The sequence below is a fragment of the Opisthorchis viverrini genome (assembly GCF_000715545.1).
Source record: "Opisthorchis viverrini unplaced genomic scaffold opera_v5_134, whole genome shotgun sequence".
In the NCBI taxonomy this organism is placed as follows: Eukaryota; Metazoa; Platyhelminthes; class Trematoda; order Opisthorchiida; family Opisthorchiidae; genus Opisthorchis; species Opisthorchis viverrini.
The window spans coordinates 1142578-1168380 of NW_008751778.1; the positions used below are offsets into that span (position 1 = coordinate 1142578).

At 45.5% G+C, this 25803-nt stretch overlaps 2 protein-coding genes across 2 annotated transcripts in view; one reads left to right on the top strand and one right to left on the bottom strand.

Moving 5' to 3' along the window:
* Positions 1-6473: 6473 nt before the first annotated feature.
* Positions 6474-25803, top strand: part of T265_13947 (hypothetical protein) — a gene marked incomplete at both ends in the record, with an annotated part of 75909 nt that continues 56579 nt past the window's right edge. The window contains 5 exons of the mRNA XM_009171286.1: positions 6474-6631; positions 6675-6773; positions 6827-6929; positions 8947-9626; positions 14677-14876. Of these exons, the coding sequence (XP_009169550.1) occupies positions 6488-6631; positions 6675-6773; positions 6827-6929; positions 8947-9626; positions 14677-14876 (1226 nt within the window). The remainder of the gene's footprint in view (positions 6632-6674; positions 6774-6826; positions 6930-8946; positions 9627-14676; positions 14877-25803) is intronic.
* Positions 24275-24583, bottom strand: T265_06097 (hypothetical protein; the record flags this gene model as incomplete). Its single annotated transcript, XM_009171275.1, has 1 exon — positions 24275-24583. One exon carries the CDS (start codon positions 24581-24583, stop codon positions 24275-24277), a length of 309 nt encoding a protein of 102 aa, XP_009169539.1.

The window sequence follows — 25803 nt, forward strand, 5'->3', positions numbered from 1 at the left end:
GTACCGACCGTTTCGAATTCTTGAGCAATGAGCACCAAGGTTAGCAACCAAACCAGCAAAACTCCGAAAGAATGGCTACGCAAATGTGATTCACTCAACGGTTTTCGACAAACGGTGAGGTACTCCAAAAAGCAGGCAAAGCCGATATGGATCAACAGTCAACGCGTGACCGAAATCGCGCCTCAAACTCATGAATTAAAACAATATATAGCTGCCCAAGGTTTTGGTACAAAAATAGTATAATCGCAGTGGTAAAAACGGTTTGCGCGGTAAGGAAAACGGAAAATATGGATGTCTTGCAAAACCGAAATAGAGTTCAATTCCACCAGTCCAAGAAGGGCGGTCCTTTTGAATTGATAACCGGGAAGGCAGCCATACAGTGTTGGAGGCAATTTTAAATATATATGAAGTTGCAACAACCTACCTTTCTTCAGTGCTGGTCTCCATTGGAGCTTCTCAATGCTCCGTCCTGGGACCAGTGTTGTTTCTGATCTACATCAACGATCCCCAAAATATTCTTGCATTTCCATGTCTACTTTTTGCGGACAACTTGAAATCCTAGAGTTCCAATGCCAGTGCCCTCCAAATGGATGTAGACGCCGCCAAGCAGTGGTTGTTGGATTGGCACCTTTCTCTTAATGACGGAAAGTGCGTTAGTATGTCATTTGGAGGAGACTCAGCGAATGCCTCTGTTATGCACGGTGATAAGGGACCAGGAAACACAATAAGGATAGATGCTAAAAAGGGTTTCGGCATCTGGGTCTCCTCAAACTTGTCCTTCTCACTGCCTCATGAGAAGTCGCCCAAAAGGCATTCGCCATTCTACGGATGATCCGACGACCTTTATCCGTGTTACTCGAATGGACTTCCAAATATTCTCTGGGACAACGTCAGACCACTCCTAGAATACGCCAACCAAGTTGTCCACTCAGGAGGCACAAAACACGTCACCCCCATTGAGCGCGTCCAGCGAGCCACCATGAGAATTGTTACCGGCCTCAAATCCGTGGACTACGAAACGCGTCTCGCAATGCTCGATCTCTTTCCCCTGGAGTACCGTCGCCTCCGAGGGGACCTAATTCTTACTTACGCCCTGTTTGAACAAAGCTTGGCAAACAGGTTTTTTACCGTTGACCCGGCAAACACACGGCGGGGACATAGTAAGAAAATTTTCCAGCTCAGAGCACACACATTCATCAGACAAAATTGTTTCTCATTTCGAGTAGTAGCTGCGTGGAATAACCTTCCTCCGACGGTTGTCCACGCTCCTTCTAGAACCCAGTTTAAAGCACTATTAGACCTTTGTTTATGCGAATCCTCGCGCTGAAAAGCATACTGCCCCGCACTGAGAACATAAAGAGCAGTGCTACACCCTTTTTTCACTTGTGCATTTCAGGTGAACGACAGCCACTGACCGACAAGAACAAAAGCTACCCAGGAAACTTGGGCAAAAGTCTCGATCCTGTGTATCAATATGTGAATCCGTGAACTGCTTAACGGTAGTGCACTGTGGAAAGCTTAATAATAATCGGTCAGCTTTAGCACCTTTTCGGTGTCTAATTGCCATGCCACCAGGAGAAAACACGACGGCTTGGATACTGCCAGGTTTCTCAAGCCTAAGAAATCGAGAGGCAGATGTCAGGTTCGAACCACGGACATTGTGGTCAGTAAGTTCGCGCTCTAACCGCTGAGCCATCTCGCCCCTTGGAAAGCTTAAGCATTAGTGGGGAATGTTGTGTGAATGTAGTTTGGCATGCTCGTATGGAATCACGCCGGCGCGGGAAGGTGAAGGGATAGTCTACCGCTTCCAAATTATCGTCACGTACTCGTCGTTCGTCTGTGAGCATCTAGAGAAGGTTTAGGGATTCACAATTTGATAGAGAGGATCGAGGCTTTCGCCCTTAATTCCCGGCTTGGGTTTGTTTTGTTCGTTGCCATAAGTCTAAGGTTTGTAACAGCTTGATCACAACCAGCTGCATTTTGAAGTATACCCTTCGGGGCCCCACTAGTCGTCAGCACTGGTTTATAACAAACATCGTCAACTCGGATGTGCGTGTTCTTGAAGGTCAGTGGATTAGGGAAAAATTGTCCCAGACCTTTGGAAAACCCGAAGTTTAACGGCAGTTTCTCACGAGATGACTTTCCAAAATTTTATCCATTTTGGAGGAACATGGTTAAACCTATGTTTAAACCAACCTTGACAGAAAGCTTTAGACTAAGGTATGATTTATATGGCACTTAAGCCGAGAAACAGCCAAACTTGGGATGTCTTGAAGAGAAGTGACATCGTGCTCACCTAAACAGCGGGCGGCGATTGATGCCGGTCGGTTTTGTTGAAGGAAACCAAGAAGAGCAGAACGTTTGAGTGCCCGCTTAAATAGGACCGAGAAGCTCGCAGAGGTGTGCCTTGAAAAGAAGTAAACGGATGGCACGAGGTTTGAATGTAAATCAGGAAGTCGAAGGGCTAACTTAAGAGCGTCCAGCATGGAATTGCAGACTACTGCGATGACCTTAGATGACCGCTGCACAATCCTCAGGTGCTTCAGCTCTGAGCACCAAGACTATAAGACGACTCGGTTACTGGTTCGAACCAGCCCTCTGCATCTCGGCTTCTATGTAGGATTGGGCAGCCTGACAGCATCCCATCCCTCGTGCTTACTTCAGGTGTTATGGCAGTTATGCACGGAAAGGGCGTTATTCCTATCAAGGTGTCATCACCCCAGCCCACTTAGCCTCATGCCACATCGGCCGTCGTGTGGTGGCTTGAGACTGATCGCCCATTTATGCTGCATGCAGTAGAGCGAGTAGACAAAAACGGGCTACTGCTGATGCCTTACTCCTTCCTCTCCCACATATTCGTTCTTCTCCCTCTTCACACTCTGTTTCTAGCACCATCTCCGTAGACACGTTCTTAAGCAATGAAGCACCCCTTCCCCGCCCATCGTCGCTAGCCATCGTAGTCACGTACACCGGGTCTCATCATCCGAATCCTGATGCTCAGTTAGAGGCTGCCAGTCAGTTCGCAGTCAGAAAGAAGCTGGACAACAGGCTGCTGCTATGTAGACGATGTACACACTTTCCATTGATGCTGACTGTCTATCTGAAACGAGGACTGAACACCCAAGTGCGGTTGTTGAACTGACCTCCCCATCAGATTGCCCTCGCTTTTTGGTTAAGCAGCTCTAGTGATCCAGGAGCCTCTGCTGTTCTTTCTGTTGGGGTTGGAGTTGTTGGGTTTGTATAGGGTCGACAACTGCCGACTCCATGGATGGGAACCCCGGGTCTCAACTCACCAATCTTCAATGACATTGGCAGAAATGGCTCATTCGCGCAGTCAGTTGCGCTCGTGAATCAAGGATATCGTCTTCAATGCGTAGATACCAAGTTCAAGAACTAGCTAACTAAAAATACCATCGTCTCCAAGGCTTGGCTGCATTTCCCACACTCGACCACTTTCCGGTGATAGAGACTAGCAGCTGGATGCAGTGTGCCTATGGTAACGGTTTACAGCTGATAACTTGATGGTTGATGGTATTGTTCTAGTCCACCGAGCTGAATGATCTCGGGTTGGATGGTTTCCCGTTGATATTTACCTCTGTGCGGTTCGGAAGGTCTGTGGGCGTAAACTGCAAACGCTCCGATAATCGCGGGCTGTTCAGTGTATTTGTTTACGCCCCAACAGACTCCAGGGTGACTTTTACGACCTTTGAATGCCTTGTTGCTGTAGGTATGAATGCGGGGGTAGGTAGACTTAGCGCTGCTCAATTGGGTGGTCTTCTAGAAGAGAAATCAAGACGCGCGAACAGTGGCCAGCGCCTGTTGCAGTTATTTGCTGACTACAGACTTTCTATACAGTACTAACTTCAGAAACTACGGAAACCGCTTGGCCATATGGTACTCTACACGCGAACCAATTTCCAATACAAGTAAACCACATCCTCGTTAGCTATAGCTCGTGTGGGGTAATCACAGACTCGGTCATTTTGGAACACCTATGTGGATTCGGATCGCACGTTTGTACGTGGCTGGTTCTCGTTGCGTTTCTCAGGTGCTCATCATTCGCCTGACCATTGAAAAGCTCTTGGACTTTTATGTGAAAAAAGTCCACCAGAACCGCCTACATTCGCTCCTTTTGAACAGTGCGTTTTCTGCTGTTGACTCTTAATGTAAGGTACTCTCCGCAATCCTGTAGAATGGTTGGCGCTTCACTTGTAAAAGGGCTCAAAAACTAGACCTGGGTACTGGAACTCAGTAAGCACATGAATTACCCGAAGATTGGACAGGTGTTTCTCCTCGCTTAGAGTATAATACCACCGGACGAACCGTCAGATTTCAGGTGAAGAAAGCATCTGCGTGAATCGAGTAGCTTGGTGGTTTTATGAAGCTGAAGATACCTAGTCTCGAAACGCCGACCTTCTCCTCCTGACCCAGTCTTTTCAGTATTTTGGCGTCACCCTTTATCTGGTTATCTAGGTATTGTTGTGGACATGAAGTAACCGATCACCCTGTAGAGGAGAAGCCCAACATGAATTTGAAGGCCGAATGATTCCGAGTTGCAGCATGTGGTCAAAGGGTGTAGTCGTCGAAGGCGAGAGTGAACTGGAGGGCCAGTGGTCGTTATGTGGTGCTCGACTTGGTGTGGCGCACTCGAGACCGAATAGGACGGCTTAAGGCAACTAGGAAACTTTTTGACTAAATCGTCGAAAACCGGGATGTTTGGAATGCTGGCGACGTGAATACCGAGTGGGTATGACGAAGCGTCGACCTGGACTGATGGGACGGAAAGCGACGTTAAAGAATCCAGAAGCTTTTACCGCTTAATATCGACGGCCAGTGAGAAGTTCGTCAGGAACTCCGCGCCGATGATTGGGACGTGCACGTCAGCGACAGTGAAGATCCAAGGGGGTGAGCGGTCAAGACTCAGGTCAAGTGACTTATGACCGAAGGTAGCTATGCGAGTGCCGTTAGCCGTCTGTAATGTCGTTAGCTGGTTAGAGGTGTAGCGTTTCGAGTTTCCGGCAGGAATACCGCTGAGTTCTGCACCGGTGTCGACGAGGAATCGTGTTCCGGTGATCCTATCCATAACGTGATAGAGGCGACTGGGTGACTGGCCAGTGGCAGCTGTCGCCACTAATGACTGGCCAGTGAGTTTCCCTGGTCAGGGGAGGCGTAGGCGCATGGAAGTGTGCAACGTAGAGCCTTGTCTTTGAATTTCTTGTGGTAACAGCAGAATCGATTGGGATTCCGAGATGGAGAGGTCGGTTTACGTGAAACCGATCGGGACTTGCGTGACGTGTTAGTCCGCTCCAAGATTGAAATAATTGAGAGGTTATATGCACAATGGGATTTACAAACTTAATTTAAGAGGCTTATTCTGTTTGGCTACATTGCACCACAGTGATATTGTGCAGCAGTTGTTGTGTACTGACCCTGTTGTGAGCACCAAACCGCGCCATGGGGATCGTTCATCCGCACTGCTACGGTAGGAAACCACACATGGGACAGTCAAGATTACATGACTGGTTTCATCTATACTGTTCATACCGAGTCGGTCACCGGACCAGATTAAAAAAATAATGGTGCTACGCAAACGTCCATCAGGTTCGTCTTGTTGAGCTATTCCATGCTGTCGGAAGGTGTTTGTAAAAAAATCACGGTCTTTTTTGTCACAACACGATACGACAAATTTGATTTTAGTTGTAGAAGCTTAGTCTATTGATTTCAATTTAGGAACACTCTAAATATTCCATAACAGTCCAGCAGGCAGGTAATGGTTTGACTTCGCTGGACAACCGCGAACCTTCCAGGAGTGTTCTCACTGTCGAAACTAATTCCTAACAAGCTTCCATCGCCTAGCAGACTTTCTTTGTCCCAAAATAATTAGCGAAATTTGGTGGACATCGCTTTTTTCGTCGGATTCATATTTAGGGTGTGATCGATTCAAGCAGTTTTGAACTGTAGTGTCAAGCGAACAGTTTGTAGTATTGAATCAGCAGTCACCTCTTCCTGAGGATATTTCCGTACAGTTAGCAAGGACCTGATTCATGATGGGGATTAGTGGGGCCAAGTTTACGGGAAACACCTGCCACCAACCCAGCGGAAAGGCTCCTTGTATTGAAACGAACCGGTTTCTTTGTGGAAGGGTTTTCTGCTAGGGGGAGGATAAATTTGGTGGATACGTTTTACATTTGTGTTTGCAGGCTCCCTACAGGTAGAAGGTTTGCCTGCCACAAGGTTAGTCATTCGTAAAAATTGAGCGTCAGTCGCCGACAAAAGACGAGCTTTTTTCAGGGGCAGGCTTCTGTAGTATCCGGATTTGGTACTCCTTTTGTTGCGGCCTACCACTTTAATCCTTATCCTCATTCTTGGTGCCTTTCCCTGGAAACCTGTTTTAAGACTGCGTGCATGAGCAATGTTGTGCTGCCTGCTTCCTTTCTGGGCGATTCCTGATGATGAAACCTTTGATTTTACAGGATTGCGTGTAACCATGCTCTCTACTGAGCAAGAACTGAAAGTGTCGCGCATGAACAAGCGTTCTCAGAACAAGAAACTATTCGGTCGTGATAATTATAGACTACGAGAATTCGTTCTACAGCCATTCTGCATTCGGTATTTCGAAGTCAGTGGAGGCGTAAGTTACCAGCTCCTAGTGGGCATGCCCCTTGCCTTTTCAGAACCGTGGAAAGGAGAAAGGACAGTTGGCACTGAGTAATATAAAGTTTATCGAAAAGGTGCAAGATGATGATTTGGACAACAAGAAGAATGTTTTTCAGGTAATTCAGCATTTAATTTTTTGTATTCAACTGCTCATCAATCGCTTTTCTAGATCGCTTATGCAGAAGATCCCGTTTCTACTTCATGGTACCTGCTTTATATCGTCGCCAACTCGGCTATTGAACGTGATGATTGGATCAGTTTAGTCCGATTTTGTAAGTGATCCGATTTAGTTTTCTTGTCTTTCCCTGTTAGCATGTGCTGCCCAAATTCTTGACTCTTCGGATAGACTCATGAACCCTAATGCTGTAATCTCCGTTTCTGTAGTTGAGCTTGAACAGCATATGAAAACGTTCATTCTTCAGGTATCCTCGTCCTTTTTCTATTTGGCATCTTCAGATTTAAGATAAGTCTGCAACAACCCTGGTAATTGCTCTTAGAATACAAGACATGTGAAATCACTTTTCATAATCGTGCGAAGCCGCAGCTTCTGTTTGGACGAAAACGTATTCAGGATGTACTGTGGGCTTAAAATGCCCTGTGACTGATGCTTAGGAAGGTTTCCTGGCCGAATTTCCTGCGTTATCGACCGAGCTATACCCCCGAAATGCGCTGGTCAACGAGTGTTCCCGTCATGTCAGGATGACTTGGTTTCCACCACTGTGGTCGCTTGAGAGAGAAAAAGTATCGCCTTACAAAACCTGGGAATTAGTTGCGCAATGAAACTAGCCGATTTCAGTAGACCGAAGATGGTTACTAATAGGTGTGTCATTTGGGATTTTTAATTGCAAAGTTTTGGTCACACCGGGTAGATTTCCTAAGTAGCTTTACCAAGTAGTTCTCAAGGAAACTAGTGCAGATTGATACCAACGTTGAACCAATCAGCATTTCATGTGTTACTCTGATTATTCAGGCTCACGTTCACACTACAAAATGATGGTTGTTTCCATGTTGGTGCGTGCTTCCCTGTCTATGTGATCTTGCTCATTCCGCTCATAATAAAGGTTTTTGACGGCGGCGAAGAATACATGTTTGAGCGGACTCTGCATGTGGATGGGGTTGATCTAGACAGTGTCAATTTTGATGGAGGCTCAAATGCACCTCGTCCTTCTTTGTGTGTGATATTTTGGCCAGAGCACCAGCAGGTAGAATTCCACTCGCTTTAACTCCAGCCGGTGATACAAAAATTCAGTTAGTTACACAAAAAACAAAGAGGCTGGTAAGTTGAGAGTGTGATGTCTCCTATGAGGCCTTGCATGCAAAGGCCGCTTTATTAATCGAATGCTAATCGCTATGGTAGGGTGAGATGTTGGACTTCCTTTATGTAAATTACTATTCTACAGGCCTCACGAGGAAGAGCATGAAGTATCAGATTGAGACGTTATGTTTCTTTTAAGTCCCTGTTAGTTCTGTTCATTCATACACAGGGCGGTGTTTTAAGCCCTAGTCCCATCTTTCTCGCCCCTGTCCTTTAAAACCTACTGTCTGCGACTGCAACTGGTTCATCCCCAACCTGGCTTCTTTTCCACATCTCTGGACTCTTCGAACTGTCTCCCGCATGGTCTTTTCTCTCAAGTATGAACACTTCTCTTTACGTCTATTTGCTCATCGTTCCGAAGTCTAGCGTGTGCTCTATATGTGAGGATCTCCAGCTATTTTAAGTGGACACTGTGCTGGAGTGAGTAACATGAGAGGTCCGCAATACGTATTGCGGGTGCCGTTAGGAGATCGTGAGTTTTTGTGGTGATACTACTATATCATTCCTTATTATCAATCAAAATGAAGGCCTCCTAAACGCTTACATTGCCTACTACTTGTCTTGTCGTGTACTAATTGTTCTCAACAGTTTTATGATGGTTCGCGGTGTCGATTTTATCGAGTGACTTACCACCTCCAAATATACGTTGAAGCTTGTGTTATTCGATTCCAAGTATAGGGGTTGTGATACTATGGTAGATTGCCCAGGTTTTGGTAACATAGTTAAGAAGATGTCGATGGATTCGTGTCGTGGATCTTTCGGTGAATAGCTTATCATGTTTTCAGTAGCCGGAGCTGCGTTCTGGCGATCGGTTCACTAGGATGGAAGCCAGGTGGCAGATACAGTGTAAACTTGAATCTCTGTGGTTCGTGTATACTGAGGTCTCAGACAGTTAGTCTAATTTGTGTGTGGACGTAATAAAAGAGGAACCACTCGGTAGAATGTCCGAATAACAATAACATTCCTTCACACAGATACTGGTGAACGTGGAGCTCGGTTTGTCCCGTTGCATCATCCTGGTGTATGGAAACGACCAGGAAGATACACTTGTTGTGATGCTATTGACCGACTCTCAATGGGATGCCAACCAACCAACGAGCCGGGTCCTCCTGTCGTTGTGGAGCGGCTTTGGCGCGTTGTTTCCGGTGCTGACCAGCCTCACCTTGGCCAACTTCCCTCTGCACAACAACCCACACTGCCGTCACAGCAGCAACAACAACTCATGACCGCTGGGACGACACCCCCCAACAGTTCATCTCCATCAGCTTACCCGTCCATGAATGTCCAACAGAGTACAACGTCAAGTTCCCTCCCCTGTGCTGATATCACGTCCACGGGCATCCAGTCCGCAGGCGCTGCAATGCTTAGCATGCACCCTACTCCAATTTCGTTGTCAGCGGTACATGGGACGACCACATCCCCAGTGACCCTGTCCACTCCACATTCCGGTGTTATACTGTCCACACAAGCCGTCGGCTCTACTACCACGAGTCCGGCTGCTCTGTTCCAGATCCAACAGCAACAACAAATTGCCTTACTTGGTGGTGTCAATATGAGTCCGTTTGCAAACCCTACCAATGCTCTCCGACGTTCGAGCCATAATCCGAACCGAACTCAGTTGGTGCGCTGCACACACCAGCCCCTGTTTGATATGGTGAGTTTTCTTATTTTTCGACTCAGTAGCTTTGAGAAGCGAGGCATACAAACGAATTGACCATCACCAGACTGAGTCACTAATGATCCGAGCAGTTAATTTCATTCAGTCTGTCTACCGACTTCCCTGCACACTTTCTGGTGACAACAGTACCTCTGTCCAATCGGAAATTGTGGCAAGATCGTCCAAAACTAATTTCTGGTCATTGGACGTCGTCTAACGATAGATGGATGAGACATAACGACCCCTAGGGAAGTGAACTTATAATTTAGTTTGCGAAAGTGGTAAAAGTTAATATGATTAAAACCACATAGTATTTCAGTGGCCCAGGCGATGTTCGCGTTTTTACCCTGACACATTTCTGTCAGAGGTGTCATAACTACCGGGGCATGTAAAATTCTCCACAACACCCAGTGATTCTCCTTGAATTGTAGGGATATGTTCACAGACTACGTTCGGGAGCATGACTGTGCACTTTGCAGTTGCTAGGTGCATGTCGAAGAATAGTATGACGTTGATCAGTCTATTCAACAAGCTTCGTGTTTCGCTTTGGTCCTCAAAGATGGTGGAATGTGGTCTGCGTACTCTAGATCGACAAGGCTCTCACTCGCAACAATATGAACACCGGGGTTTGAAAACCTCCCAGCATTCGCCCCATTATTTCAAATTTCGAGGTTGATCAGGAATAGAAAGAGTGGACATCCTTGTATGACACCACTTTTTGTAGAGAAGCTTTCGGAGAGCTCACCATACTCTCTCACCCGCTCAGAAGTATATGAATATAAGGGTCGAATTATGTTCACAAACTTCTGGGGCATACCCTGTTAAGAAAGTGTAGTTAACAGCACTGATTAATCAACAGAATCAAACATACCCTTGAAGTCAACGAATGCCACGATTGTGGGTCGTCTGCATATGTGGCGTTTCTCTAACCCCTGACGAAATGTGAAGATGTGATCAATACAGGCTCTACCAAATCGAAATCTCGGTTGGTTTCCACGAGTCAAGGTTTCGCGTGCAGCCGTAAGACGACGATGAATCAGTGACGTCAAAAGCCTTGTCACAACAGGAGTCAAACTAACACCTGTGGTTACAACATTCACTGCGAGCACCTTTTTTTGAAAATCGACACTAATAGTGATTCACACCAGTTGTTTGGGATGGTGTTGATTGTCCTTTCAGAAATGGTCCTAAGCCTCAATCTTGCGAGAAGACCCTAATACAAGTGGTGCTCCTCAAGGGCACAATTATTGCAACTTATTGAAGATATAGGAAAGTGGGAAGACTAAAAATTCGCTTCATAGAAAAATCAGTTCAAGGCAACGGACTAACAAACCAAGATAGCAGTTCACGTCCTTGAAAGAAAACAATAAAATGATTTAACTAATAGGGCGACATGCAAGGAACGGCAAACTTCTGGATAAAGTTGGTGGATACATAAAGAAAGCAGAGGATAAAAATAAATTTATTCAACTATCAAACTCCAGTTGAATGCTCGCTCCACGTTTGAGCCATTCATAAGTACTTCGCAGTAATAAATTTGGAGATCTGTAATTGTTTGTGGGTTATCTCGGAAAGTCGTCTGATGATAGGGAGAAAGCCATGTCCGAACAATTCAGCACCTTCAAAACAGAGACGATCAATTGAACGGCGTTCTCACACGGGGTACATAACTATTCATATCATTTTCTCGCTGGAATCGGTTGTCTCACATTTTTACACCACGTAGTGCTAAACCGAAATTTCAATATGAGGCCTGAGGTATTGCGAATTGTGGCCTCGATTTCACCTGCTGATACAATCTGCTACAGTACTATTCACAACATGTACGCAAACCACCGACGTCGGAGGTGGGGGTAGGAGTGGGTTTATTCTAATAATGGCTTACGGAAGGTGCACATGATCTTGTCTGTTGATCTACACGGTCTTATCAGCTTGGTAGTGTAGCACGCGGTGAGAAAATTTCGATGCTCCAAAGCTAGTTCAGCCTCTAATGGCTACAGTCGACGTGCGAACTCCACGAATCACACTGATTTTGAACCTACCTACTCCTACTCCGCAATTTTCTTGGTGTCTGCAAAACAAGACAAGAACGGTGTGTTACCAAGCTCTGATTATTTCTCTGGAAAATCGAGTACTCGTGACGGGGACATGTACTACGTGTGCCTAATCACAATCTTCCAAAAAGGTACCTTTTTCATTCTGAACTCGTGCTGGCGAAAGAATCCAGGAGTACAGACCATGGGGTAGCTGCCTGAAGCAAAAATAGTTTCAGTTACATTGCATGCTATGGCTGTCTACCACTACACCGAATGATCCCATTTGTTCATTCGTGCACATCTGGTCTATGCGATAGCTTTCCGTTTACCATCTTGATAGCTTTCCCTTTCAACTTAGTTTCGCTCATTTTCCGCTCATTTTCATACATTCCATTTCCTAGACATGTGTTTCAGTTTTCCTCAATTCGTTGCCGCGAGGTGGATAGCGCATGACTTGGCAGAAAGGCATAAAAGAGATCACGAAGAGTCTGGGTGTTGTTGGTGTTGTACGCCTTCCAGAATGGGGTCCCCGTGACCTCGCCTGTGACTGGTTGGAGACGTTGTAAGAAATGGCGGCTAATCGATGTCAGTGGAGCTCGTGCTGTCAGTTTCCAGTTTGTCTGATTGAGTGGTCGGAGGTGTAGCCACCTCAGAATGCTTGACATAGGCCACCAAAACTTGTCGCTTCATTCTGCTGATAACATACTTTTCTGGATAAGCGTTTCGCCTATTCTCTGTACTTGCTGCTGTTTACGCACCCCTACTGTGTTCCTCATTCCTTAGGTACATATCTTCTGTCACTGGATATGTGATCTGTTTTATTGTTTTTGGGAGTACTGCTATATCCAGGCCCTTTCATCGTTAAGTGTGTGCATTTTTGTCCTCTTACTGCTGTGAGAATCTAAGTCGTTGAATTCTCCTACCATTACCCCGGGTTTTGCCATATTCTTCACATTAAACTACCCTTAAAGAAAACGCTGCCACACCAATTACCCAGTTTAGCGAAACAAGGTTAATGTGGGGTAATTTATGCACCCAGCCAGACGTATCGTTCATCCTGTAGTCCCACCAGCTCTGACGAACATCTTGAATCCGAACCTCAGTGGTTCGCAGGTGAAGGTGGTTTGTGAAGGTGGTTTCCTCTTCCTCTGGGGGAAACAAGATTCCTGTCAAGCATGGTTGTGCATCACTCCACTGGTTCGTCTTATAGTAAAGGCGTCTATCAATGTCTACATTTTCGAGTTCATTGCCTTCCAGAAAAAAATGTTTGCAGTATTGGTTCAAAGCACAACCTGCGGAGTTACGAGGGGCCGCAATATGGGCCATTTAGGTGATAACTCCTAACTGGATTTCCAACCAGTTGATGTGCATCTTAATGTAGGGATTAGCAACTGCGGTCAGGGACAAGCCACGTATCGACAATCTAAGCGGAGTTTGCAAACGGTTCATCTAAAACCGTAGCTGCCACATCGCATTGCAACACAAAACCGTTTCACCTCTTGCCTTGGTTGCAACTACCTCTGTTCAAAAACTAACTGACACTACCCTTGCGCTAAGAATATAAAAGTATTCGAAAGGTAAATAAGGCCTATAAAGCTCAAGTACACATAATCTAATTGTAAAGATGACCGTTGCGGGTGGTTATTCTTTCAATGATTCGATTCTCCTTTCGACACTTGCGTAGTGTTTCTGTGTTCCGAATATTCTCTTCCTCAGTGGTACATATTCACACTAGAGTTTATTGGGTTCGTCAATCTCTTTGATATGCTCGCTTATGGTCCAAGGCTTTCTGCTAGTTGATAGGTTTCTAAAGGTACACGGGAAGTTCTTCGTTTTTAGAAACTCTAAACGGTTGATGTTATCATAATCCTGTTCAAAGACAGCATCATCACTGTTGAAGATGATGCTTCACAGAATGTGTATCTAGCGAATAAGGCCTTAAAATGAAAAGAAGAGAAACGGGCGTCTGAGAGATCTTATGCTAGCCTATCTCAAGGATTCTGGGGCGCCTACACCTCCAAACGCTATCTGTTCCCCTATTTGAGATTCACACGGTGGGATGCCAGAGCAGTCACACCTGTCGACGTCAGGTGTTTCTACTGTTTCCGGCACTTCAAACTGCTTACCCTCCACCCACTGATGAATGCCACAGAGGCAGCGAATATCTGTTTTGTCCAATGCTACCAACATAATTCGATGTGTGCAACTTCTTCACTAAATTTAATGTTTCCTCACTCGTCCCGCTGTTTTTTGTTGGTACGCAGTTGTATCGCTTGAGGCAAACATCAGTTCCAGTTATGCTTTTCAGCATAATTTCAGTTCCATTTTTCCAAGTTAGCGACCCGATGTAATAGGCTACCCTAAATGAAAGGTTGACGTCTGCCTCTTTCCGCTGTATCTCAAAGGTTAAGCCAAACGGTACCTGTAAACCAAAGCTGTTAAATAAATTACAATGTATAGCGCATGTTTCGGACACACATGGCGTGTTTCAACTCAGGTGAAATTTGGTCACTGAAACATACTCATGCTTGGTACATTTTGGACCAGTTCAATCGTCCTCGATCCTTGCCTGTCAGAGTGCCTTTAGTTTCTTGTATCAAACATTCTTGCATCTTCAGCTTTCTAGCGAGTTAATTGCATCCATTTACAGTTTTACCAGGCAGAGCATGCGACTACAGTCATAGAAAAATATCCACCACCCAGAGACACGATGTCTTTTCTGGAGAGGTTTATCCGTCTCAAAAGACTGTCCGGCTCAGTCAGTGCAAGAGACGCGATGTCTTTTCTGGAGAGGTTTATCCACCTCAAAAGACTGTCCGGCTCAGTCAGTGCAAATCGCTTTGAAAAGTTCATGTAGAACTCCGTACCTGTTCGTGGATTCGAGGTCCATGATCGATAGCTTCTTTCCTATTTTTGCCCACGGATTGATTTATTTTTGTCCCCGGTGGTGTAACCATCTTGGCCATGGATTCGGTCTATTGTTTTCATTTTTATTCCTCGATACCATACAGGATGACAATGAGAACACCGTGATTGCAGTGCACAACTACAATCCAGTACGGGAAAACCAGCTGCCGTTAAAAAAGGGCGAAAAATACTACGTTGTCAATCAGAGCAACGCACAGTGGTGGTACGTACGGAATGCAGATGGCCAGTTGGGTTACGTACCGACCAACTATGTACACAAGCCAAACAGTCTCAGTTCGTTCGAGTGAGTTCTATTCACAATATGGTTGTGACTTTTGACTACTCGAGCTTTTATCGAAGACGTGTCAGCACTCGTTTGTATTCACTGGATGAATTCGTATCTTGTGCTCGTGTTCCTCATTGATTTTAAATATCCTCGTTCGCTACTATTTGTGAAACGCGTGGTTTGGTTGCATAGCTGATTTTGTCTAAGTTATTCTGTGCTGTTCGGTGCATTCGTCCACTTCCTTTCGTTTCACGAATTAGCACGTGCTTAGTTCATAAAACCGTCTCAGTACCGAGGAATGGTCTGCCAATTTCCAAATAGATGTAACGGATATAAAAGTGAAAATAAGTGCCGTTAGCGCGAACGACTCGCGTGACAATGTGTGTCTAGTTGCAGGCGTTGCAAGGTAGGTTTGCCAACTGATTTCAGTGACTTTTTCGTACTAGTGTCTGTTAAGGTTGTCTGAGTGCATACTGAAGGCGTACGATGTTCTTGGTGTCTACATTGTTTTCAACTGGCGCGCAGTAGTGTCTTTCAACTCGTATTCTTCGTTTTATTGGGGGTAGAGTTGTGCTGCCATGCAGCAGTAAAACACCGATGTTCAACACTGGTCGGCTTCGTGGACGACACTGTTGTAATTAGGGGATTCTTTTCAAAACGCTATACCAAGGTTGATCTCACCGTTTACTTTGGGACAATTTACTGGTTGGTGGTCAGGTGACCCTGGCCTTGGCACTTAGCTTGCAAACGTTTTGCCAGCAATCAAGAGGGCATCGCCGGAACACGGTCCACATGCTAACGTGTATATAGTTCTTGAAATTATTTAGTATCTTTTGATATAAAAAAACGCAAGCATCAGCATTGCCATAATGTGCTTTGAAAACTGTGGTAGGGATAGATAGCTACACAGAGAAGACGGTAGATTATACGGTTGATGCGTGGGTACAGGGGTGTCGGTGGATTTTTCGCTAGGAAGATTGGGAGGGGCAGCTTCGTATTGAAGGCAACAGTTTGAATGCGTGCGCTCCACTGAGTGCGCGATTGGACCATATCTGACATTGTCACCAACCATTGGTGTGTCCCGTCTCAGAGTCCCTATCCAGAGAGACAGTAATGACTAGTGCAGTTGAATTTACTCGTTAAGGCAGCAAGTAAGGAGGGAATGTTCACCGTCAATGAAGAAATGCTTTCAACCCAGTGATCAAGCTTAGTGATCAGGTCAACATTCGCATGGTTGACAACCTGTAAATCCACCCGATGTGTTTCAGACGGCAGTTTTCCCACTGGTTATTTTTCCGAATCTAGTCTGGTGCTCGTGCTAGTGACTTTCATAGGCGTCCCGTGTCTTCAGTCACCACTCCACATCATTCTCCTGTCTGTTCCACTCATCGGATTGCAGTCAAGAGGCATTTGATCTGGTTCTCTTTTAACGGGAGGATGGAGAAACAAATCTGCTCAAATACGACGAATTTCTCGATCTACTATTCATGCTTTTTGGTCACAGCCTTCTCCCGGAGCTTGTGTTATCAACACAACCCGTTGGTTTGTTCAACGGAAAGGGGGGGTGCGTAACGCCTCGATGACTTTTCCGTTTTATCCCTTCCACCTCGTCCTGCTAATCCTCTCTGTTGCACCATCACCGTGGGATACCGGAATATGTTCTTGCCTCTTCATGCTTTACAGCTATCTGTGTTAGTCTCCAGGTGCTTCACCCGACTACCATAAAAATGTGATTTCCGTTACTGTCGCATCCGCACCTAGGTTTGGTCCATCTGCCATAAGAATATATTTACACCGCGACGATGCAACGATAGATATGGTCACCAACAGTGAAGAAATCATGTGCAAAGCTATCGCGATACAAAAACAGGTGCTCTATGACAACCATCCTTCATGTGTTCTTTGCTGGATAAAAGTCGGCATCCCTAACGGCTGCGCGTGCCCGTTTGTCCGAACTCTACTTCAACTAACTTTTGCACGTGTGCCTTTGCAAAATTGTGTCTCCAGCAACTTCACACCCAGCACCACCCACCCAGTCCCACAACATCACCACTTTCGGTTTCCATCTTGCACCCTCTTGTTTCTCACATTTCCTCCCTGTCGCTGCCGCCCATTCGTCTTCACACGAGATTTTCACGCGTTTGTTTCCGCTTTTTGGGTTGCAGTGGTCCGAAAATGCGACCGATTCGGGAATAATTTCTGTAAAGACATCCTAGTCGTTGAATTAGAACTCCATTCGCGGACGAGAGAAAAACACCAGATGGTTCGACTAGGTGTATTTTTGTTCATCATGCATCAATACCCGATGTTGTGGTTATCCTGCGGATTAAGCTGGCTAGAATTTCCTTCCTAACGATGTAACCACACCAGGTAGGCCAAAATTGCAGAAATTCCACGTACTATGACTAAGTGTAATACAATGTGGTCTGGGGCTCGAATTTTAAAGTACTCAGTGACAGGTATGAAGATGTCCTATTCAGGTGACCTACATTTTCATGCTTATAGAGTCGGTGATGCTACTTTCCTCCAAGGAAGGAGGAGTTAAAAAAGCTTGGCCCTAGGATCAGCGCTCTCCGATCACCTCACAGTTAACCGAGGCCACCATGTGGTTGAACTTCGAGGAACGGAGAGCCTGATGGTGTTAAAAAACACTTTCTGTGTGCAATAACACCAAGAATAGGAAAACTCTACCATGGAAATATGACCTCGTCGGTCCCTTTCTAGTGCCTCATTCGGAACAATAAGAGCTAAGCATGTGCTACCAATACCACAGAGTCTTTTCAGCTTAGCAGAGTCCGTGCTTTTTGCCAAAGAGGTTTAAAAGGCTTTTTCTTGTTCATACCCGCTCCATTTTTGCAAATCTGTACTGTGTCGATTTGCTATGTGCTCTGTACCCTCGAAGTTCGAGTATCATTGCAAGATTGACTAGACTACCAATACTGGTCGTAACTTCGACACCATTAGAGACAGTGGATAGATTTAATTATCTGGATAGTTGCACCACGTTAGATGTCAACAATGCTTGTGAAGCTAATGCTAGAATCGCCAAAACCCGTTTCGCCTCGGTTTAATTTAAACACCTCCAGGGTCAACGTGACATTAGCCTGTTGGGGGGAATGGGTGTACCACGCTAGTGCATTCAGTGTGAGGCCTGGCTTATATGCATTGAAGGTGAAAGATTACGCGTCTGCCAGTCTGCGCCTTCGACTCACTGCACACATATCATGGGAACATCGTATTAGGAATGCTTAAGTTTGATGAGTGGATTTGGCGGTTGTCCACTCGATAGATTGATTCGGCTGCACCAACCACACTGGCTCGGTCATGCGCCGCCAGGTGATAGATTCTCTCGCCTTGCTCTACTTGCTAAGACGGGCTCTGACTACCAGATACCACAAGGTGGTATGACCTGGGGATGGATCATGGAAAAAGCAAAGCACTGATGCATGTCATCCGTAAGGTTGGAGTATCATATACCCACAACATCAATGGTTGGGGGATACTCACTGACATGGCAATGTCATGGGAGCAGTGGCAGTATCTATCCTTTTTATTCTTAATCACTACCCTCAGTTCCTTCGTTCTTGTTTTCTCTAATTCCTTCATTTGGTGCTGTTCGCTGCCACATGCTACAGCGACTCGAACGGCCATACAAATAAACAAGGTTTACCGCTGTTGAAATGAACCCATGATAAAGCTGACCGACCGTTTCCCGATCGGCCATCACAGCGTTAGCGATATCCAATTCTCTTTTGTTTCTCTCCAACTTGTTTAAGAACCACTCGCAGGATAGGCTTATGAATAAGGTTCAAACCGAGGCTATGGTTGGTGATGCGCTTGCTTTGTCTGTTTGGTTGACAGCGAAGGAAGGTAAAGGCTTCTTCAAAAATATGCTGGTATGGTTAAATGTGAATAGTTGGACTGTAGTTTCCAGTGAGTGGGACTGATAAAATTACATTGAATGGCATTTCACCCAGGATATCTTCCATTTTATTTACTGTTACAATCATTCATGTATACTTACACTTCAAAGCTCCAGGCACCTGGGTGTTGAGCATTTCGCGCTACCGCATAATAATATATCACGTAGTACGCTGAAGATTTTTGTCTGTTGGCGCGTGTGGTTCGGCTTTGTCATCCTTTGTCGTCCATTTTTTCGAATTTTGGATTCCATTCTGAACATTTATGTCCCAGCACAGGCTCATCGTTCGGCCAAACTAATTTGGTTAACGCACACCAGGGTAGAGGCACTAGGCTTCTAATACTTTGCATTTGTCAGTGTGAGTCTTGAATATTAGTGCACCGAAGTCGTCCATTTTTTCGAATTTTGGATTCCAAACAACTGTTTCTTTTAGTTGTAAACCTTTAAGTTTGCGGACTTGTCTGGAAAGCCAAATCGCATTGAACGTTGTTGATTTATTGACGTATAGTAACAGTAACATTAAGAAACTCGGTTCAAAAACTGGGTAGGAAAAATGTTGTAGTGCTTAATTCGGTGCGGGTAAGCACATCGGGTTGTGAATGGAACTAGATGCCAGATATGCACAAACTGATACCCCATAGCAGTCGGCCTAGGCTCGTTGGATCACCCACCAGTCTCTGCTGCACTGACTAGTCTTCCTGAGTGCATCCATCCCATTCAGCCTTCGCCGTTACTGCACGTTGCAATACTGATTATTCCAGCCTATCGCCTGCGAATTGAGTATGGTAACTCCAGTATTCCCCTCATTTGTGTACCACCATGAGTGATCCGTATGGCAAGTAGTAAGATGATCTGTGTGAGATTCACACTTAATCCCAGCGTACATGTCAGAATACAGATATCGGGTTATCGGTAGGACCAGATAAACTGATACCCCGTAGCAAAATGTGCATAAGCCGTTGTCCATTTCGCCGGCATTGGACTATGTGGCTGCTACTGCCCTGGGTCGCATCCTCCATCACTCATCGGTCCTGGTTAGCTTTCCCTGTTGTCTGGCGCTGCAACTATAGGTGAGTCGCTGACATGGCTTCTTTGTCGTCCCGTATCGGGGCTCATCAGGCGAAGGGATCCTCAGTCCAACACAGCAGATCGGGCGATATGTTGACCAGACCTATGGTAATGAAAGTTTGGTGTGCTTATGTCAGTCACGCTGGAGGGGTAAAATCAATCAACCAATCAATTTATCGGCCATAAACTGTGTGTCTTATGCACAGTGGAAGTGGGAGTGTGGGACATACAGCCAAAGCTTGGAGGTGATGGAGTGTTTAGTTATTTGGTTCGGGAACTGGGTAGCTACGCATTGAATGTGACGGCTTTGATGGACGAGTGCCACCGACTGCGCGGTTGGGCCATTTCAGCAGGTGTCATTAACCATTGGCGAGTGAAGTCTCTGGGTCCCCATCCAGGGAGGCGGCAGATGCCGACCCAATACCAACCCAACCACACCAACTTCACCACAACGAGCAGGGGAAGCTTCTGGATCACCAGAGTTGCTTAACCAAAAGTGGGCGCAAATTACTGAGGAGGGAGGGTCGGTTCAACAACTGCACTTGGGTGTTGAATCCTCGTTTCAGATAGATAGTACACCACTGGAAAGCGAGTACATCGTCCATGTACGAGCAGTCTGTTGCCCAGCTTGTTTCCGATTACGAACGTTACATGCTGGCATCCTTCAACTGAGCATCGGTGACCCTGCCCCAATCCTTGGACTCAAAATTCTGAGGCGCGAGGCAGATGCTGTCAGGTTTTTCTAGGGAGACTCTTCCAGGAGCCACTGACTCATGAGTTTGACCCACTTAGCTGCAGGGGGTGGGCATGGCATCGGGGCGCAGGGAATATGACAGTACTATCTCACTCCTAATGCCGCTTCACACAACAGGTACCTTTTGAACAGTACCAGACACCGGTTTTATAAGTATGTCGAGTTGAATAATGCGCTGGTTGTCACAGTCCGTTGGGCGATCGGAGTTTGTTTTTTGTAACCCGTCCTTCCTTGGAAGAAGGCAGCATTACCGCTTCCATAAATATGGACATGCTGGTCACCTGGAGAAACGCCCTACTCCTATTGCACAGAACAGTACGACTTTACCTTCAAAGCGCCTAGTAGCACAATTACTTGCTATTCTCCGTTGGGCTGCTTACCGTTGGGCTTTTTGGTTTGTTTGAATCTTTAGGAACTTAACTCCAGCCAGTATAACAACACAGAAGCCCGACGATCACACCAAGGTGACAGCTTCAGGCCGGGAGAGGGGCATCTGACATACCACAAACCGTAGTTCTGATGAACCGGCAGCGGAACATTGTGTTGGCGTCTTCAGTTAGTAACGTTAATAAGATAACCGTTTACCCATTGTACAACCTGGCCTGGTCGCAGTAATTCGATGTGATACACCTATCCACCGACATTAGCATCGCCTGATGTCAGCAGTCTTCGATGTTGGAAAATCGTAATACTAGCATTCAGTGTCTACATCAGTGAACAAGACTGGAAATATGTTCACAAATACAACCGCAAGTTTTTTACGAAGCCTTCACGTCTTACCGTATCATCACCGACTGCGAAAATCAAAGCAGCGAAATATCCAATGTATGCAGTCAAAGACCTTGTGTTCATCTGGCTGTTCAAAAGATCCTTGTTGCTTACGCCAAGCATATCCCGACTGCCATATTGGTAGACGTTCAGCAGCGGAAGTTGTAGTGTTTCATTTCACATCTGTTTTCAGGATTCTGTACCCACAGCCAGCATAGTTTGCGGTGCTCTGGTCAGTCACAGATCAGCAACTGGCCTCCTGCGAAGTTCGGAGGAGTGGTCGAAAAAGCTCCGCTGCCTTTTCCCTGATTTCCCCGTACTGGAATGACATTTCTGAGCCGTTTTTTCGCACATTCGAGAGGCGAATTACATGCTGTATAATTTTGAGCCTTGTGACGATAAAAATTCCGAGGGTAAACCAGAAGTCTCTTGCTGGTTTTCTGAAATCTGCTCTCAACTTAACAACACGTTTTTATGGACTTAAATTTTGCCGTCTTTAGTCTTCTCAATCTGAAAGTATGGTTCAATTCATGGAGGGACCGTGTAAGGCATCGGTGGTGTGTTTTCCCCCCGATGTTGTAGTATTAACTGTGGTAACGTCGGTTCATTTTATCCTACTATTTCTACCTTATGATTCGGCTAAGAAAAAATGAATTAGGCACCGGATGCATTTTCCATGGCCAACCCCATGGTTGACACTAATCGACACTTTAGGTAAGTTGTCAGTCCGTTGTCTTACTTTTGTTCCAGAGGATATTTCCAAAACTTCTATTTCCGACTTCCTAGGTCGAGAAGGATCTACTGACAAAGATGTCATTCCTTTACTTCTAGATCTCGTCGGTTGGAACTCGCTATCCGAGACAACCGGAAGTACACATATCCTGGGTGGCTGTTCATAGGATAGGGGTGGACATTTATCATTTTCTAGGGTGCTTGGATGAGTTTCTGAAGGAGTAGGCCCCTTGGAATGAGTGTGGTAGACTAGTTGTGGGTCCTTACCCATCCACCTTCATTCTTTGTTTCGCAATAAGTCTATGATGATGATGAATGTCGCACAATCCAAGCCTTGCCTCATTTTCCTCTGAGCCCGATGTTTAAACTGAATCTTGCCAAGAACAAAGAAGCGGTGGAAGCAGCTCATTTTCCACGAAATTTTATGGTCTCTTCCTGGCATCCACAGACCCGTTCGCACGTAAAGACTATTTTAAGTTGATTTGTAACAGTGTGTAGCGGATGTGCCGAATTCCCCGCATTCACTTCCGTCAGAGAAAATGCAACTCTTGTTCTTGTTCGAATCGCGTTTATCTATGTCAACCAAAGAGGGGCTCGCAGGTTTAGGCAACCTACCCTGTTTGTGGTGTGACGTTTTGCCTTTTCACCTTTGCATTAAGGCTTAGTCAAAGCGTTTCCGTTACCGGTGGTGATAGACATTAAACTGTCGCCGATGCCTCTCTTTGTTTACGTCTCCAGACGCGTCATCATCCAATTAGTCGTCCAACGTGACGACTTGGGTCATACTAGCATAACCCTCTTTCGTTCGATACACGTCCCTACGCGTTCACGTGGTTCTTTGTTCTTTTCATTGTTTGCAGGGATTTTATATACATTTGTGTGTGTATGCGTGTGCATGACTTGTCTGATCGACTTGCTGCGATTTGGGTGTCAGGACTGCGAGAAGAATTATTGTTATTGGTGTTTGTGTACTTGTATGTCGTTTGTACCCAGATAAAAAGCCGGCCACTAATTCAGGTGTGCGTGTGGGATTCTATTTGTTTGTCGCCGCGCTAATTTGTGATGTTTCGACTAGTCCTAACGCAACAGCCCGCTTAGAAAGTATTTTGACCCGAAAATCTGAAATTTGCGGATTTGTTGGACATACTTGTTTCAGAATATGAACACCTTAGAGATGGTTCTCCTTGCGGGCGCGACCTCTTAGAATCCCTTTGATAGACTGACGCCTTTGACTTTAGACTGGTGGCCCCGGTGTGAGACACCTACTACAATAAATCTCAACAGTAATTCGTTTCAACCGGCTATCTTGGTTTCACAATGACGGTTCATTTCCACAAATTAGTCGATGCGCAGACCTTTTGGCCTATGGTCATTTCGGTCAGCTTATGTGAGCTCGTTAGCTGTAAAGATATTCACTTTGTTGATAAGCTAAGCAAATATTCCGCAAATCGATCACAACAGGGTACTTACACGCTTTAGCTCACTAAACACAACGTGGGAAGCGGTAATTTGCTAATTAGAGCATAGTGTACAAATGTTTCTAAGGCGTTTTTATGGTGAAATAATGACGTTTTTTCGGTTTGTATCTATCCGTGCGCTCAAATTTCATCTGCACACCTGTCGTCACTAGGTGTGCATGCTCAGCATTCGAGCTCTCGATAGCCAATCAAGCCAGGAAATCTGTTGTCCCACATAACTCGTGGTGTTTGTTCCATGCGTAAGTGGATTTGTCCAGTTAAACGGTAACGTTGCACACCCACTTCACACCCTTGAGAATGACCACTTGAAGACGATTAACTCGTTTTTCCACAGCGACAACAATCACAGTGCAATTTACCCGCCCTTCTGAGGAGTGGACAAGACACTACATGTTGGTGTCTTCTCTTCTTGGGTTTAGTTTATACTCAGTTCTCTTTATTATCCCCGTGGACAGTCGTTGTAAAACTGGACAAGGTTGGCTGATGGTTTGCTCTCCATTATCAAACTCACAGGATAGGCCAACAACTGTTGATTTTATCCAGTGTGTCTAAATTCCGCAGCATCGTCAATTTAACAATATACGGGTTTGGATGAGTTGGTTGCCTAAACGTTTAGAATCACTCACTTCTTTTCCTTGAGTAAGTGAAACGAACTTCTGAACGAATTCAAGATTGCATTGGATTGGTGGCCTTTTTACGGATGTGATTTGTTCTGTGGAATACCAGCTCTGAATGCACCACATAGCTTATCAACTTTTCGAACCAGTTTCATTTTTGCTGCTTTGGGCCGTAACATCTGGGATTCAAATAACCATTCATATACATCAAAGTAAATGGGTTTGGCAAATGCAATATAATGATTCTTGATCCTGTTGAGCTGCGGTATCCCTCCTTTCGCGACGCTTGAAGTACTGTCAGAGTAGACTGGCCTACACAGCACCATCGTAATCTCCTTCAGAACTATGAACCGTTCGGCCAATGGCTCATAGTTCAACGTCCACATTGTTTCAAGCTAGCGAAATAGAACGGCCGGATGGACTACACCAAGCCTATTGTAACGTTTTGTCGTCATGCGAAGTTAAAAATAGCTGGTGTTCACTTCTCCATAGACTTGTCCAAATGATCTGAAACGCTCACCCCGTTTGCTTTTCTGTTGCCCTGGTTTGTAGTTTCATCCCTGAGACTGGATACTGTTTTTCCCCAATGAGTTTTTCCGAATTTCAGGAGCTGTCACGATCATATTGAGCCTTTGGTGTATTTGTAGTTCTGCACCACTACTGGTCCTGGTCAACTATGAAAGTTTGCGTGGGGATCCTCAAATCATGTGGTTCATTTGCATATTGCGCGTTGTATAGCCAGACCTACACAAAATTGCTGTGAAACATGGACCGTTAATGAAGTGCGCTAAAGATCCCTCATTGGAGGGATTTTCAAACGCGATGTGTGATAATCCCTTTCAGCAAGTTGATCGCAAAAATCCGAATCGGAAACTTACCCTCTGTAATTAACATAGGAGCGCTTGTGAAACTTACACTTGACTTCCTCTGACGTCATTACCAAAATCGCACGATGCGCTACGAAAAAATGACTGCGAGAGGTGGCAGAGTGTGGTGGTTCCCTCCATTTTCCTCCAAGAATAACTATGTCCTTCTTAAAGTGGCTATCTCTTTCGAGTCCCGAAAACTTTGCTGTTGTAGTGATGCGCCACATACAGAACCCTGAAAAATGTCGAAACACTTGTGAGTACTACTCCCTAACAACGGCCACCTTTTTTTAAACTCATAAGATGCGATTTTGTCATGGCGATCAGTTTCTGCCTAGCCGTATCCCGCCAGGATATCCGAACTTTGAGTTATCATTGTACGTCTTCTTGATACCGGCAGATGAGCTTTGCAACTGGAGTTACCGCTAAATGGAGCGGTCCAACTATTTTTGTTTACTATGATGAATCATGACGGGTAAATTGCAAGGGTGCGAGATACATCAAGTGGTTAGAGCGCGAGTTTACTGATCGGAAGGTTCGTTCTTGGAACCTGATCTCCGCTTGTCGACTTTACCTGTCTAGGCTTGGGCAACCTGGCAGTGTCCCAGCCCTTGTGTTTCCTTCGGGTAGCACAACAGCTAGGCACCGGAAGGATTTTACAGCTGAACGATTTTTTACAATTTTATTTAGGTAAATTGTAGAGTGGACCATACAGTGGCTGATGTAGTTCTGGTCACTAC